The 14,001-nt window shown below is 40.5% G+C and overlaps 1 protein-coding gene across 2 annotated transcripts in view; it reads right to left on the reverse strand.

The window, feature by feature from the left end:
• Slk (STE20 like kinase) overlaps positions 1–14,001 on the reverse strand; it is a 59,387-nt gene that overhangs the window by 16,962 nt on the left and 28,424 nt on the right. The window contains exons 8-13 of one of the 2 annotated variants that reach the window (XM_021151431.2): positions 12,006–12,134; positions 10,374–11,723; positions 8,972–9,102; positions 8,644–8,767; positions 5,022–5,201; positions 2,766–2,858 (exon numbers count right to left, since the gene is read on the reverse strand). In XM_021151431.2, the coding sequence (XP_021007090.1) occupies positions 2,766–2,858; positions 5,022–5,201; positions 8,644–8,767; positions 8,972–9,102; positions 10,374–11,723; positions 12,006–12,134 (2,007 nt within the window). The remainder of the gene's footprint in view (positions 1–2,765; positions 2,859–5,021; positions 5,202–8,643; positions 8,768–8,971; positions 9,103–10,373; positions 11,724–12,005; positions 12,135–14,001) is intronic. The other variant, XM_021151432.3, reaches the window with a different exon arrangement.

Consider the following 14,001-nt stretch of genomic DNA (forward strand, 5'->3'; position numbering starts at 1 on the left):
AATTAACAGACCTACTACCCACCTATAGGATAAAAGATGAGAACTACATCAGTAGTTTCCAAACTCTAATGTGCTACTCATTTGTAAATCAGTAGTTTTCCTTTTTAAAAGTTCGTCCACATAGATGACTGACTGAAAGACAGAAAGATAAATGATAGAGATAGATACATAATTAATAGATAGATGATAGATAGGAGAGATAATAGATAAATGATACGTAGATGGTTGGTAGGTTGGTAGGTAGGTAGGTAGGTAGATAGGTAGATAGATAGATAGATAGATAGATAGATAGATAGATAGATAGATGCTTATAAATCAGGTTAAAAGTGGTGTTCTTAGGCTTACAAGCCACTTGAGTGGGTACAGCACCTGCTGAGGCTCCATATGACAACTCTTAACAAATGTTATCCTCTTAAAAAAAAAACACAAATTAAAGAAATAGGAAAGAAACAAAGGGAGGGAAGGAGAGAGGAAGAGAGAGAAGAAAAGGGGGAGAAGAAGGGTGTGACAAGGAACAGAAAAAATCTTTCTCTTTAGTCCACTGGGAGGCGGCCCTTGCCTTTGAGAAAACGCTCCTATGAGAAGTAAAAAACCTGTGGACTGGGTGTCAAATATGGACCAGCTCTGTGGCTGTACAGCCATGGCTTAAGAACTCTAAAAGTCTAAAACAGACTGCAAAATTACCAGGTTTTAATACATTTATCAAAGAAATAAATACATTTGAAATGCTGTATTCTAACCCCTTAAATTTACAGAAAGAATATACCAACTACTTTATCTTTCGTGGGAAAATATAAACCCGCTCCCTAAATTACATGAAGTCACTAAAATTAAAGTATAGAATTACTCAATTCACTCAACAATAAATTCTCAACTCTTACCACTGATATACTTATGGAACTAAAACCATCTGTTTTGTCCTTTTTAAGGCAAAACTATATTGCTCTTACTTATCTAGCTTGAAATCTAAACTAACCAGAAGTATATGTGTAGCCAGCATACACAAAAAACACCCAGTAATAAACACAAAAGCAGATGGTTAGCTAAGCACATGGACCAGGCAAGCCTGTGTGCTATGTGGAGATCCACTGTATAAACCTGGAGCTGAGGTTGTCTGGACAGGAATCATGGTTTTACCACTTGCCAGACATGTCAGTGCATGGGTCATCCTACCTCCCAGACATGTCAGTGCGTGGGTCATCCTACCTCCCAGACATGTCAGTGCGTGGGTCATCCTACCTCCCAGACATGTCAGTGCGTGGGTCATCCTACCTCCCAGACATGTCAGTGCGTGGGTCATCCTACCTCCCAGGGCTTCTTCCTCACCTCTAAGACAGGGTGATGCTCACGTGAGACTGCAGCATCAGAAAAGTGTTAGGTACATGGCAAACCCTATGTCTGTCACCATTTCCTTCAACTAGTCATCCTGCTCCAGGACAAGAACAAGTGCCTCAATGGCTTATAGCTAGAAAAACAGTAGTTATATTCACCTGAGTTTATTAAAATTGTAAATTCTACAATCATAGTTCCCCTTTTTCCCACAGAATTAAAATATTATCAGCTCTGAAATGACAATAGGCAAACAGTAGTTTTAAAATATCTTTACTGCAAATGCACATGCACACACACACACACACACACACACACACACGAGTCACTCATACATTAGTACCAGTCTACGACATGGTTCCTAATGGATTTTTGTTACTTATGTATTTCTTTCTAGGGTCCTACAAAGTCCAAAAGTTTAAAAATCATTTGTTATCACATAAAACCACATTAAGACAATAATATATTGAGGTAACATGGAAATTCTGTTAAAATATTCATTTATTTGGTTAATTCATCCATCTTGTAAAAAGAAAAAATATGCTGTTTACGTAACTGTTAGATTCTAAACCAAAAATAAATATACTAAAAATGTTTTTAAAGTTGATTATGTTGTTGATCTTCTAAAAAGCAGCAATGTTTGATCTACCATTTAATAATAAAATTTACCATTTTATTCTAAATGATTTTCAAATAGTCATTCTTTTTCTTTTCTTTTTATTTAAAAAAAATTTATTTATTTTATGTTTGTAAGTACACTGCAGCTGTACAGATGATTGTGAGCCTTCATGTGGTTGTTGGGAATTGAATTTTAGGACCTCTGCTCACTCTGGTAGGCCCTGCTTGCTCTGGTCAACTCTGCTCCGGCTCAAAGATTTATTATTATACATAAGTATGATGTAGCTGACTTCAGACGTCATCAGAAGAAGGCGTCAGATCTCATTACGGGTGGCTGTGAGCTACTATGTGGTTGCTGGGAATTAAACTCAGGACCTTCAGAAAACCGGTCAGTGCTCTTACCCGCTGAGGCATCTCGCCTTCCCAGTCATTCTTTTTCTAAGCACAGGGTTATATATTACCCTCCACTTCTCTCCTAAAGGTCTTCTAGCAAGCAATGCAACCACTACTTAGACCCAAGCGCTTCCATCATGATAAAATCAGCAAACAGTAGGCATTACCCTAAGGCATTCATTTCTTTTATGTAATCAACTTTTACACATTTCAGTTACTTTCATATTAGCAATTTAAAGGTCACCAAGTATAAATTCGACATACTTAAAAAAAAAAAAAAAAAGATGCTGGGTATCAACAGCCGGGGGAAAGTTCAGCACTAAATAGAAATTACAGCTAAAATCTCCTCTTTCCCCCATGGTTTGCTAAGGCAGGAAGGAGAAAGGCTGCTTTCTGGTTTAGTGGCCTGCAGCTGCTGCTGTTACCTGAGCATGCTGGCTCTGCGCAAGCTCCTCTTTCCTGCGCTTCATGAGCTCCCTCCTCAGCTCTCTGGGGGCTTTCTCCACTTCATTCATAACCTACAGTACACAAGCATGCGGGCGGTGGGGAAATGACACTTCCTCCACAGAAAGCATGTGGTGTGAGCAGAAAGCTACAGATCAAGACTAGAGCTGTTACAGAGATTCCTCTCACCATGCATTAGCAGAAGCATTAGCTGGTGGGAAAGAGCAAAACTACAGAGCATGCTTAATCTCGGTACAGAAAGAGGCAGGACAGCACACTTGCTTGACTGTGCCCTCGTGTATTCATCAGAGAAGAAGCGCTCACAGCACTATGGCTGAGAGAACAGCGATAGACTCAGAAATTACAGACGTACCTATCCAGATGTTTAGGACTAAGCACATGGAAAGCTAATGTCATTTATAAAGTGCAAACTTTACCACTGACTTGACAATACCAAAGGCAGAGTTCTAAATGATCCACTTCATGACAACGGTAGGAAAGGGAAGAAGCAAGTGGGCTTCAAATCAGTGGACATTAAGATTTTTCCTTAAGATATACCATTTCATACATGGTATGACAAAATGCATATAGCTGACTACTTTTTGTACATTCTCTTTGGTGAAAACTGAAGCCAAGCTGGTCAGCTTTAAAAGCAGTAACAAGGAATCTTAAAGTTTAGTAATCTATGATTTGTTACACTAAACGAAATATATTTTAAAATGAAGCATTTTTTTTAATTCCTTCTTTTTTTCAAAAGCCTAAATGTGAATTTCACCCACCAAAAGCTCTATAGTCCAGCTCTGAAAAACAAGCATGTATTTACAAGTCAAAGCACCAAAAGAGCCCAGATTCCAAATCACCACATGCCACTGGCACCCAAGAAAGAGACTGATTTTGATTTAACAGTGTCCATAAAGTTCCCAACAGTAATTCTTCATGAAACCAAATCACCAATCAAAGCAAAAGTCTCCCAAATTGCAAGAAGTTTAGCAATAAGGTAAAAATACACAATAAGATTATTCAGTATAAACACAACACCATCCCATAACTAGTTAACATGAAAATTCAAAATAATAACAGTAACTACAGACTTAGTCATCTAGAATTAAATCTTTTAATGTGATACAAAGATTAGCCTCTCAACAAATAACCCAGGATTTTTTTGTCAATTAACAAAGATTTTTATCAATGTATATGAAGCAACTCTGTATAAAACAGAACAACAATAAAGCCAGCCTTTTAGAAATGCTGACTACCACAAATAGAGCTGCAGGCAACCAACACCTGACCTGAGGAAGCATCGAGCCTTGCTGTGCTGTTAACGCTCAGCTCCACCTCACAGCTCAGCTCCACCTCACATATCCTTAAGAGTTAGCAACACACTGTCCAGTTTTCTTCTTAATCAAATGCTAAAGTCAGAGGCTAAAATCTTAGTAACTGCAACATGTAACAGAAGTAAAAATGCATTTCCTAGTTTGGTTATTTCCTTCCAACCCTAACAGAACTGATCATAGTCATTCTCCCCTGGGGTATTTATATCCTAAGAATGGAAATCCTTCACCTGCACTGAAGATGTAAAACAAATCATAAAATTATTTCTAAAAATTGCTTGGCTGTATTTTATTTTAATCTAGGAACAAACGGACAATACATGGAAAACCTCTTCACTAGCTTATGATAATCAGCTACACAACATGGAAGTAGCTCTGGAAAGTCAAACCTTTTGATAATTACATAACTTTTTTCCCAAAGGTATAATAAGAGATGCTATTTTGAATATCAAGCTATTCAGTTTTTGCTTGGAAAAATGTCTTTTAAAAAAAAATCAATAAACCTAATGGAGAAAAATTCAAATGTCGAGTAAATTGTACATAATTCTGGCTGCTACTAGTAAATACCAGAGGTTAAGTTCTCTTGAAAACGTATTTCTAAAGAAGGCCCTAAATATTGCATTAATAAGAGGGGATGGCAGAATGCAATACAGCTTGGACTGTATTTGAAGACTTAGTTCAAAGTTAAGTGAGACAGGCACTGAAACCTCTTTTATTCCCGTTTTCTTGGCAGCAAAATGAAGATAATATCTGACTTCACTAACTGCCAGCCTATCATTGTTTGGAAGACAGAACAAAGGAACAAATAAATGAGCACTATCCTGTCCCCCCATTATTCCTAATTCCTTAGTCTGCGATTTGCATTTTAAAAGCGGCTGTGGTGGTTACCAGCAGTGGCTCACTTACCTCCTTCTTGCGGTTTCTCAGCATATTCTGGAACTTGGACAGCTCCTTCTCCTGCTCTCCTTTGATGCGCTTGGCTTCGTCTCTCAGGCGATTAGTGTGCTCTTGTTCTAGCCGTTCAATTGTCTGTTTCTGCTGCTTCTCTAAATTCTCAATTTCTTGGTCATATTGTCGCTTCTTACTCTGTAAAACAATGCAATCTATTCAAGCATTGTACAATTTTGAATATAGAAATACTTATTATAAAGGAAGGAAGGAAGGAAGGGAGGGAGGGAGGGAGGGAGGGAGGGAGGGAGGGTGGGAGGGAGGGAGGAAGGTAGGTAGGTAGTTGAAGCCAGGCACGGTAGCACATGCCTGCAATGCTAGCACTTGAAAATTGGCGGCAGGAATGAGCACTATATACTGAGACACTATCTCACAAAATAAAGACAAAACAAAAGCCCTCAAAAATAAAAGAAACTGAAAAACAGAACATTTTTCAAAAATCTATACAGGAAAAAGACATAAATTTTAAAATTAAAAAATTAAAATTATGGAAAATGGACCACAAAAGCATTGGGTGAGAATATCTCTAATTAATTTCTCAGGACCCAGTTGTGATGATCAAACACAAAATTAACAATGCCACATACCACACGCCACAGTCCTCAACAGTTATTACAAGACTGCAAAGCATTGTAATCTAAACATCAATATTCTTCTTCTCACACACATTAGACTAGATGTTCAACCTACGGTTCCTAAGATTTCGTACCACGCTCCTAAATTCCCTTCCCAACTGAGAACTAAGAACTGACACAGTGCGTCACAGCCGTGGGGACGAGGCCACGAAGGCCTAACTGTACAAGCCAGCGAAGAAAGGAAATTTTGAAAAATCAAAACAAGTTTTGGTTTTTTAAACTCAGCTCGAGCTAGATTACCTTAAAACTTTAGAATCCAAAAAACTTGCACAGTGTCTCGATGATAAAGGTGTCAGAAAGGGTTTTCTGAGGAGAACTGCAGTTGCCCAAGAATGAAGGCCAACAACTGATACAAGGAGGACTTCACAAAACTAAAAAGCTTCTGAACAGCTGAAGAAACAGACAGTCAGCTGCCCAGGGGCGCACAGAACAGGAGGGGACACCTCTGCCAGTCTGACTCTGACAGAGGACTGATATCCAGCACACACAACTCAAAAGCAACAAGCAAAACCACCAACAACCCATTCACAACTGAGGCCTGAGGCCTAAACACAGACTTCTGTCTGTGTCAATAAATATTCACTGTCCCTAGCGATTGGAGAATTACAAATCAAAATAATCCTTGAGATTTTTACCATAGCCCAGTCAGAATGGCAAAGAACAATGGACTAAGTGACAGCAGATGCTGGAGGGGATGTGGGGAAAGGGAACGGTCACTCACTGTGGGTGGGACTGCAAACGGCTGCAGCTCCTATGGAAACTAGTGTGGAGAATCCTCAAAAAGCTAAACTCCATCTCTCAGGGGACTAAGCTAGACCACTCTTTGGCGTATGCTCAAAGGGCTTGGCAGATCCTTGCTACTACCTGACAGAGCCTACCACAGATATTAACTCAGCCATGCTCACTGCTGCTCTGCTCACGACAGCTAGGAAATGGAATCATCCCAAATGTCCTTCAACTGAGGAATGAATCCTGAAAATGTGATGCAGACACACTATGGAATATTATGCAGCAGTTAAGAAAAATGAAACCATGGAATCTGCAGGCAAATGGATAGAAATACAAAGGATTATACTGAGTGAGTTAAGCCAGTCCCGGAAAGACAAATATCATATATTCTCTTTCATGATAGCTCTTAATTCAAATCTTTATATTTGACTCTCTAACCTGGAGCAGCCACAGAAACCAGGAAAGTAGCAAAGGAGACTTGGGAGGGGGAGATGCAACAGAGAAGAGAACAGTAGGGTAGTGGGGTAAATGTAATTTGAAGAGGAAATGGGAGAAATGGGGCAGTGGTGGGAGTGGGAAGTGGGACAAAGGTCAATATGTAAGAAGGAGAGTATAGTAAGAACATCTGAAAAAGTCATAAGGAATCTTTATTACCTACTTACCTAAAATTAGACATATATCTAAGTCAGTGTGTGTGTGTGTGTGTGTGTGTGTGTGTGTGTGTGTGATCTAAATACAATTTTCCCACCTGGGCTGACAATGCCCCCCCCCCACAGACTATCTCACAAACCCCACCGCCAGGCATTAGAAGCTCTCTTATGAGCTGTTGGTCAGGGGAGTCCAAGAAACTCTGAAAATGCTACAGATGATTGCTGTTGCCTTTGGTTGCCTCCTAGAGGTTGAAGTCCCTGTTGCTGAAGACACCATGCATTTCATACACAAGACTGAGAAGACCCACACTGAATCAAACCTGAAAGGCTCCTCCCAAAGGGAGCGGCTTTCTTTCATGGCACCAGAAAACTCCATGCAAGCTTCGCGTCCTAGCCAGCTACGATACTTATGCACTACAACAACCAGCACGGCATGATAACCATATTGGCACTCATACCTTGGTGGTAACCAACATCTCTATAATTGGATTCAACAAGAAGGAAATCATGTGTCGCATGAAAGCTAGCCAACTAACTAGTCATAGATTTTGGGGGAGGACCTACAACCATCGCTTTACAAAACCAGCCTAATTCCTGATTGCATTTTAATATTTATCTTTATACCTACAGATAACGGTAGCTTTCACTCCTCAGCAGCAACAAACAAACAAAATGTCTTTGAAACAAATAGAAATCATTACAGAAAACGACAACAAACTAAAATGCAGAGAACAAGTGATCATCTGGTGCCATCCCCACCTGACCATCCACACACAACTCCTGCACTCAAGGCTCAGGGAACTCTAGGAAAAGGGGGAAAGACCGTAAGAGCCAGAGGAACAGGATATCTGCTGTGAGACTGAGTCTCCCAGAAATGTCAGGAACACTACACCCATGAACAGAGAACTACAGTCAACTGAGGAAGGCTGAGAGTGGAAGAAATGGCCTTCCCCAGGGATAAACCCTCCACCTGATTATGTGATACCAAGTGGTCAGCCTGAAATCATGTTAACATATAAGCAACATTATACAAACTGGGCATGTTGTATTTGTATATTTAGGAATAGACATAAGCTGGAATTAAAGAAAAAGAGGTCTGAGACCATGAATTTAAAAGGTGAGGAGAGTGTAAGGGAGGAGTTGGAGAGAGGAAAGGAAAAGGGGAAATTATATAATATTTAATTTCAAAATAGTTAAAAAAAAAAACAAACAAACCACAAAATCCTAAGACTCTAAGCTGAAAGATGGAGCCTGGAGTCACGCAGTAACAGGGATCTAAAAGCTGGGTAAACAAGCTGCCGGTCTCCTGGTACTAATTTGTCACGACAGATTTCACATGAAACTTGATTTACTATAAATCAGTGAGAAGGCAGGGACTGCAGATCCCTTTCAAGAAGGTTTTTTGTTTTTTTTTCCCTAAAAATAACTCAGAAAACAGAGGCCTGGGCAATGACAAAAGCAGGACAATCTCCTCCTCAGAGATGAGTGTCTGCAGCTACTCTAGGCGTGTCTCAAATACACCAGGTCTCGTTCCCTGCCATCACGGCACAGACGCCAAGGCCTCACCAGCATCTCCTGCTCAAAGCGTCTGAAGATCTGCTCCCGCTGCTGCTGCAGTTTCCCATTGAGCTGCTGCTGGGCTCGCTGCTCCTCCTTCTGAAGAAGCCTTAGCTCCCGAAGTTCCTGGCGCCTGACAAAGTGTGACGGAAAGAAGCAAGTTACACTTTGGAGTAATACTTCAAATAAAAGCTTTAACTGGAGGATTTTAAACCAAAAACAAATTTTCAAATAATCTAAAATTAACCAAGAATTTACTGGTTTGTGTATTCTTCAGTTTCCAGAAACAACACAGAGGTTAAAACTCATGTTAATGATCTCCTGTTTCTCTACTTGCCTTAGAAAGCGCAGCTCCTCCGTTTTGGAGTCGCTGTCTGTGACTATCTTCGATGTTGTCACACTCACTTCTACACCATCGACAATAAACTTGCGTGTTTTCTTCAATGTTTTCTTCTGTCTTCTTGTCTCCTGAATGAGATTTCATTTTGGGTTAGGTTTTGTGTAAATATCACCCATGAAAGATATTTTCCTCTTTAAAATGAAAATGTCTCGCCAGCTATGAGTTGCACATATAAAGCAGTAGGAATATCTGTACAACAGTTCTACCATCTTATTCCTAAATTGAGAGCTCACATTCAACTTTGCAGATGAAAGAGAAAACAACTTAAAGTCAGAGTGGGCCTTCTGGTCATTGCAGGACTGTTGGACACATTAACCTCTTCATCTTTCACTGAGTGGCTCTCACCCCTACAGGGAGACAATTACTTTGTTTACTGGGGTGGGGGTGACGAGAGCCAAGCCCAGCACTCAGGAGTTTGAGGAGAGGTTGGGAGGCTCCATACAAGACTCTGGAAAGAGACAAGAAGCATAGGGAGGGAATGAAAGAAAAAAACTGTGAAAGGAGAAGGGGAAGAGAAAGGGAAAGGGAATGGAGGGGAAAGGAGGGAACTGAAAGAGGAAAGAGAGAGAAAAGGAGTCCCAAAACAGGAAGTGGAGAAAAGGCACGAAACTGAAATTGTGTCAAAATTCAGGTTTGCCTTGGGCACCTTCCAGCCACATCTCACTTCTCCATCCTCCAGATCTAGGACCTCACTCACGTTCCCCTCCAAATCTGACTGTGGCAGCAGCAACAGCCCCGCATTCCTCTATCACAGACACGCTTTAAATGTACGTGTGCGCGCACACGCACACACACACAACCTTCCTTCACCTATAAATGTTGCATTTCTCCAGCTTCTACAGTAAGGGATATACAATTAGCATCCCTTAGTGCCCACAGAAGTAGTTCCAGCGGAAGAGAGCCGGCTCCCCTAAGTTATCCCCTGGCCTCGAGATGCTCTTTATGGCACATGTGCACACACATCCATAAACATTCAAAGTAATAAATACAATGCATTAAAAAAATACTCTCTTTTGCTACATATCCTGACCCTCTGGAGCCTTACTAAACTTGCTAAAATTGTACTCAGACATGTGCAAGAGAAACTAAATGAAAACAAGAAACTGTCTTGTCCTGTTTATGTTATTTGCAAAAATGAATAGGCTCTACCAAAAAATCTGAAGGTTATTCCCAGAATATTTCTCTCCAATTCTTTTTGATTGCCTTATGACCCCAAAAGAATTAATAGGGTTAATATTACATTGATATAATAGTGTTTTAAGGTAGCAATGAACTAGAAATTCAAATAACAAAGCCAAAATAACAAAGCAAGACTAAACAAGGCCCCAGACACACTCACCTGCAGAGACACTGAGCCGCTGTCCTTAGTTTTGCTTAGGAAGCTAGAGATGGACAAGTTCAGGTCACCGCTGCTGTTCTCCACAGTGGACCCAGTCCCTGAGTCAGTGTCATTTCCCTTTTCATTTTCAGGCTCTGGTGGCAGTATGGTTTCAGGTTTTGGCAAAGCACCCATTTCTTCTTTATTTTCTGTGGTTTCAGAGTTAATATTAATACTGGGTATTAAGACAGGGCGAGGCTCGCTGGGCTGCGATGCTGCAGGAGCTTGGGACTCTGCTTTAACCGGCACTTTCTTTGCATTTTCTTTTCTCTCCAAATCTTCTTCAGTAGCAGCTGCCTCACCTTCACTCCTGAGAGCCTGTTCCTCAGCACCAGTAACTACAAGTCTCTCTAGCTCCTCAATGCTACTGGACTCGCTGACCTGCTCAACTTCATCTGTCTCTGGTTGCTCCAGGGTTGCCCCTGTGGTCTCTGACGTGCTGGTTAACTGTCCCTCAGCTTCACACACTGCAGACTGCTGCTCTGGCTGTTTATCCTCGACTCTCTCTCCACCAGGAGGCTCTTCCTCAGCCCCACCGGCCTCAGGGCCCTCTGTGGGCTTCTCTGCTAGTGTCGGGGTAGGCGCCAGGGCTTGGTCCCCATCCCCACTCTGTGCTGCCTTACTGTGCTCAGCAGCCTTCTGAGCATCATCTAGAGCCTCGTCTGTCCCCACCTCACTGCTTCTATCACTACTTACAACCTTTTGAGTTGTATCATCTTTTCCCAATTTCTCTTGGGTCTCTTCCTTTGTAAACCCAACTTCATTGTCAACTGCCTGAAAATCTGCTTCTTTCTCTCCAGTCTCTTGAGAAACCATGCCCACTGTTTGAATATGTGTGTCATTAATCTCTTCAGATTGTGTAAGTTTACTCTCAAGTATCTCTTGGGTTTCTTTATTTCTGTCTTCCTCTGGTTTCAGACAAGCAGTGTTCGTTTCTAAAGTTACTCTATTATTCTCATTTCCTTCACTGACTGAATTAACATCCACAGTTTGCTGGTCTTGTGTATCTGGCAGATCTTCCAGCTTGGGTCTTTTCTTCTCTCTCTCATTCTCATGGATTCCTACTGTTTGGTCATTTAGTTCAGCCCCAGTTTCTAAGTTCACATCACTTGCATGCTCATTCACAGCCTTCTCAGGTCCGTCAGTCATAGGTTTCTCATTAAGAATTTTGTTGCTAAATTTATCCTCAGAAGTACTTTGTTCTGTTCTTTCTGACACAGATTCCAAAATACAAGCATTTTGTGAAAGTTTATCTTCTTCAGAGCTGGCAATGCTGAGGTCAGAGGAGGCACGTTTATTTGCAGGTATTGGCTACAAAAGATTTTATACATCATTAGTACGAAAATGTTGAGCTCAAGACAGTCATCCAAATAATGGCTTTATATATCTATACTCAGAAGATATTTTTAATAGCTATGTTCTATAAAACTTGAGGTTATAAAAATAACTTTGAAAAGTAACCATCTTCAATAATGAACATGATGAAAACAGGTGACATAGGAAACCTTGTTCCTAGCGTCACTTCTAACTGAAGGTTCTGCTCTGCACCCTCAGATCCATGTGCAACCACATCTCACTCCTAATGACACTGACCAGAGCATTCTCTGCTTCCTCCTCCTCATCTTCTTCCTTGCCATCTTCAACTTCTTCTGTTACTTCAGCCTTTGCCTCAGCAATCAACTCTCGGACTGGTTTGTTGGAATCAACGGTAACAAAGGGATGCTGTTGATTGTTTTAAAAAAAAGCATGCTCAATGATAACTGAAATGCTTATAAATTTTAAATATATAAAAAGATCCTTCTGTGTCAAAAACTATGAAATATGGATATAAAAAAACATACATAACTTCAAACATTATACCTGGAACAAAAATGAAGAAGACAGGAGTGAGCAAAAATTAAAGATTACCTGAGCTGGATTTTATTTTGTTTTGTATAATTGAGTTTTTATTTTTTAAAAACACTATTATTTATTTAGTGTGTGTGTACATGAGGGGGTCAGATTTCAAGAGTCAGTTTTCTGTACCATGTGGTCCTGGAGATCAAACTCAGTTTGCCAGGCTTGGTTGCAGGTACCTGTACTGAGTCGTCTTGCAGACCTCTGTTTTATTTTGTTTCTATAATTTGAAGGAATTTTATCAATAATTAAAACAACTTGTTATGACTGAATAGAAGATACATTTGGTTTTTCTATGTTTGAAAGTGTCATTAACAATGTTTTTAAGATTTATTTATCTTATGTATGGGAGTACACCATAGCTGTCTTCAGACACACCAGAAGAGGGCATCAGATCTCATTACAGGTGGTTTTGAGTCACCATGTGGCTGCTGGGAATTCAACTCCAGACCTCTGGAGGAGCAGTCAGTACTCCTAACCTCTGAGCCATCTCTCCAGCCCATCGTTACAATCTTTAAGACTTAAAGCCAGTGTTAAGTTTAGGCATCATTTCCTTACAAGTAACTACAAGAGGCCAGTGGGATGGCTCTGTGGGCTAACGTGCTGGCTGCCAAACTAGCAACAATGCTGAGTTCAAGCATCAGCATAAACCGGAAGGATAAGAACTCCTGAAAGTCACTCCGTGACCACCACTGTGGCGTGGAAAAGCAAACACACAGCACTCCCATGTACACTACCCAGATTTTTTACATTAGTATCTACATAAATCCTGTCAAAATATTAATAAAAATGTTACAAAACCCTTTACATTTCTGTTAAAAGTATCTACCAATGCCTGTTTGCTTCTTTAAATGATGCTAACATCACAGTCAAGGACGTTTCCCTCATCTCTGTGCTCTCAGATCCTAACCGTGTCTGTGTGGTGGCCACTCTTAGTTGTTAACGTCTGCAATTAGCTAAAATTCAAGCTGTGGGGTATACTTGTGAGGACTTTTTCTTGATCGAACCATTTGTAATGGGATCTACCCTAAATTCCACCTTCTGCAGCAGAAGATCCACCTTAAATCTGCGGCACACTTCCTACTGCCAGCCTATTTAAAGGACAGGGTAGAAGGAAGCTTTTCTTTACTCTTTGCCTGCTCCCTCTCACTCTCCTTGGCAAATCCATTCCTTCCCTGGCCTTAGAGCCTACGTCTCTGGAATTCATTCCACCACACACTGAAGAGCAGCTGAGACACCAGCCTTATAAACTGAACAACTACTGGATTCTTAAACTTTCCAAAGAGAGACGACAGCCTTTGTTGAAATAGTCATTCTATAACCTGTAACTCACTGTAGTAAAACCTGTTTGCATATATAGAGGTTAATTCTATCGAGTCTGCTCTCTATCGGTTCTGTTTCTCTAGGGAGCCCCAACTAATACAGTCTGCTATAGGTTAAGATCTTCAAATACAGGAGCAATGAAATACTGGGAAGTGTGTTTAGGGACATAGAGATATACTTTTTAAAACAGAGCAAGTCAATTTTCCCTATCCCCTATCACCATAAACAGCTCAGCTTAATACACTACCACACTGGCATTACACAACATACACCCTTACAGCAACTGCCCTAGGATTTGGTATTATCTCTAATATTATGAGATAATATAGTGACACACTTTTATTTCAAATATAAGGAACAGGCCCTACTT

The sequence above is a fragment of the Mus caroli genome, unplaced genomic scaffold (assembly GCF_978045245.1).
Source record: "Mus caroli unplaced genomic scaffold, Mus_caroli_1 scaffold_20, whole genome shotgun sequence".
NCBI lineage: Eukaryota > Metazoa > Chordata > Mammalia > Rodentia > Muridae > Mus > Mus caroli.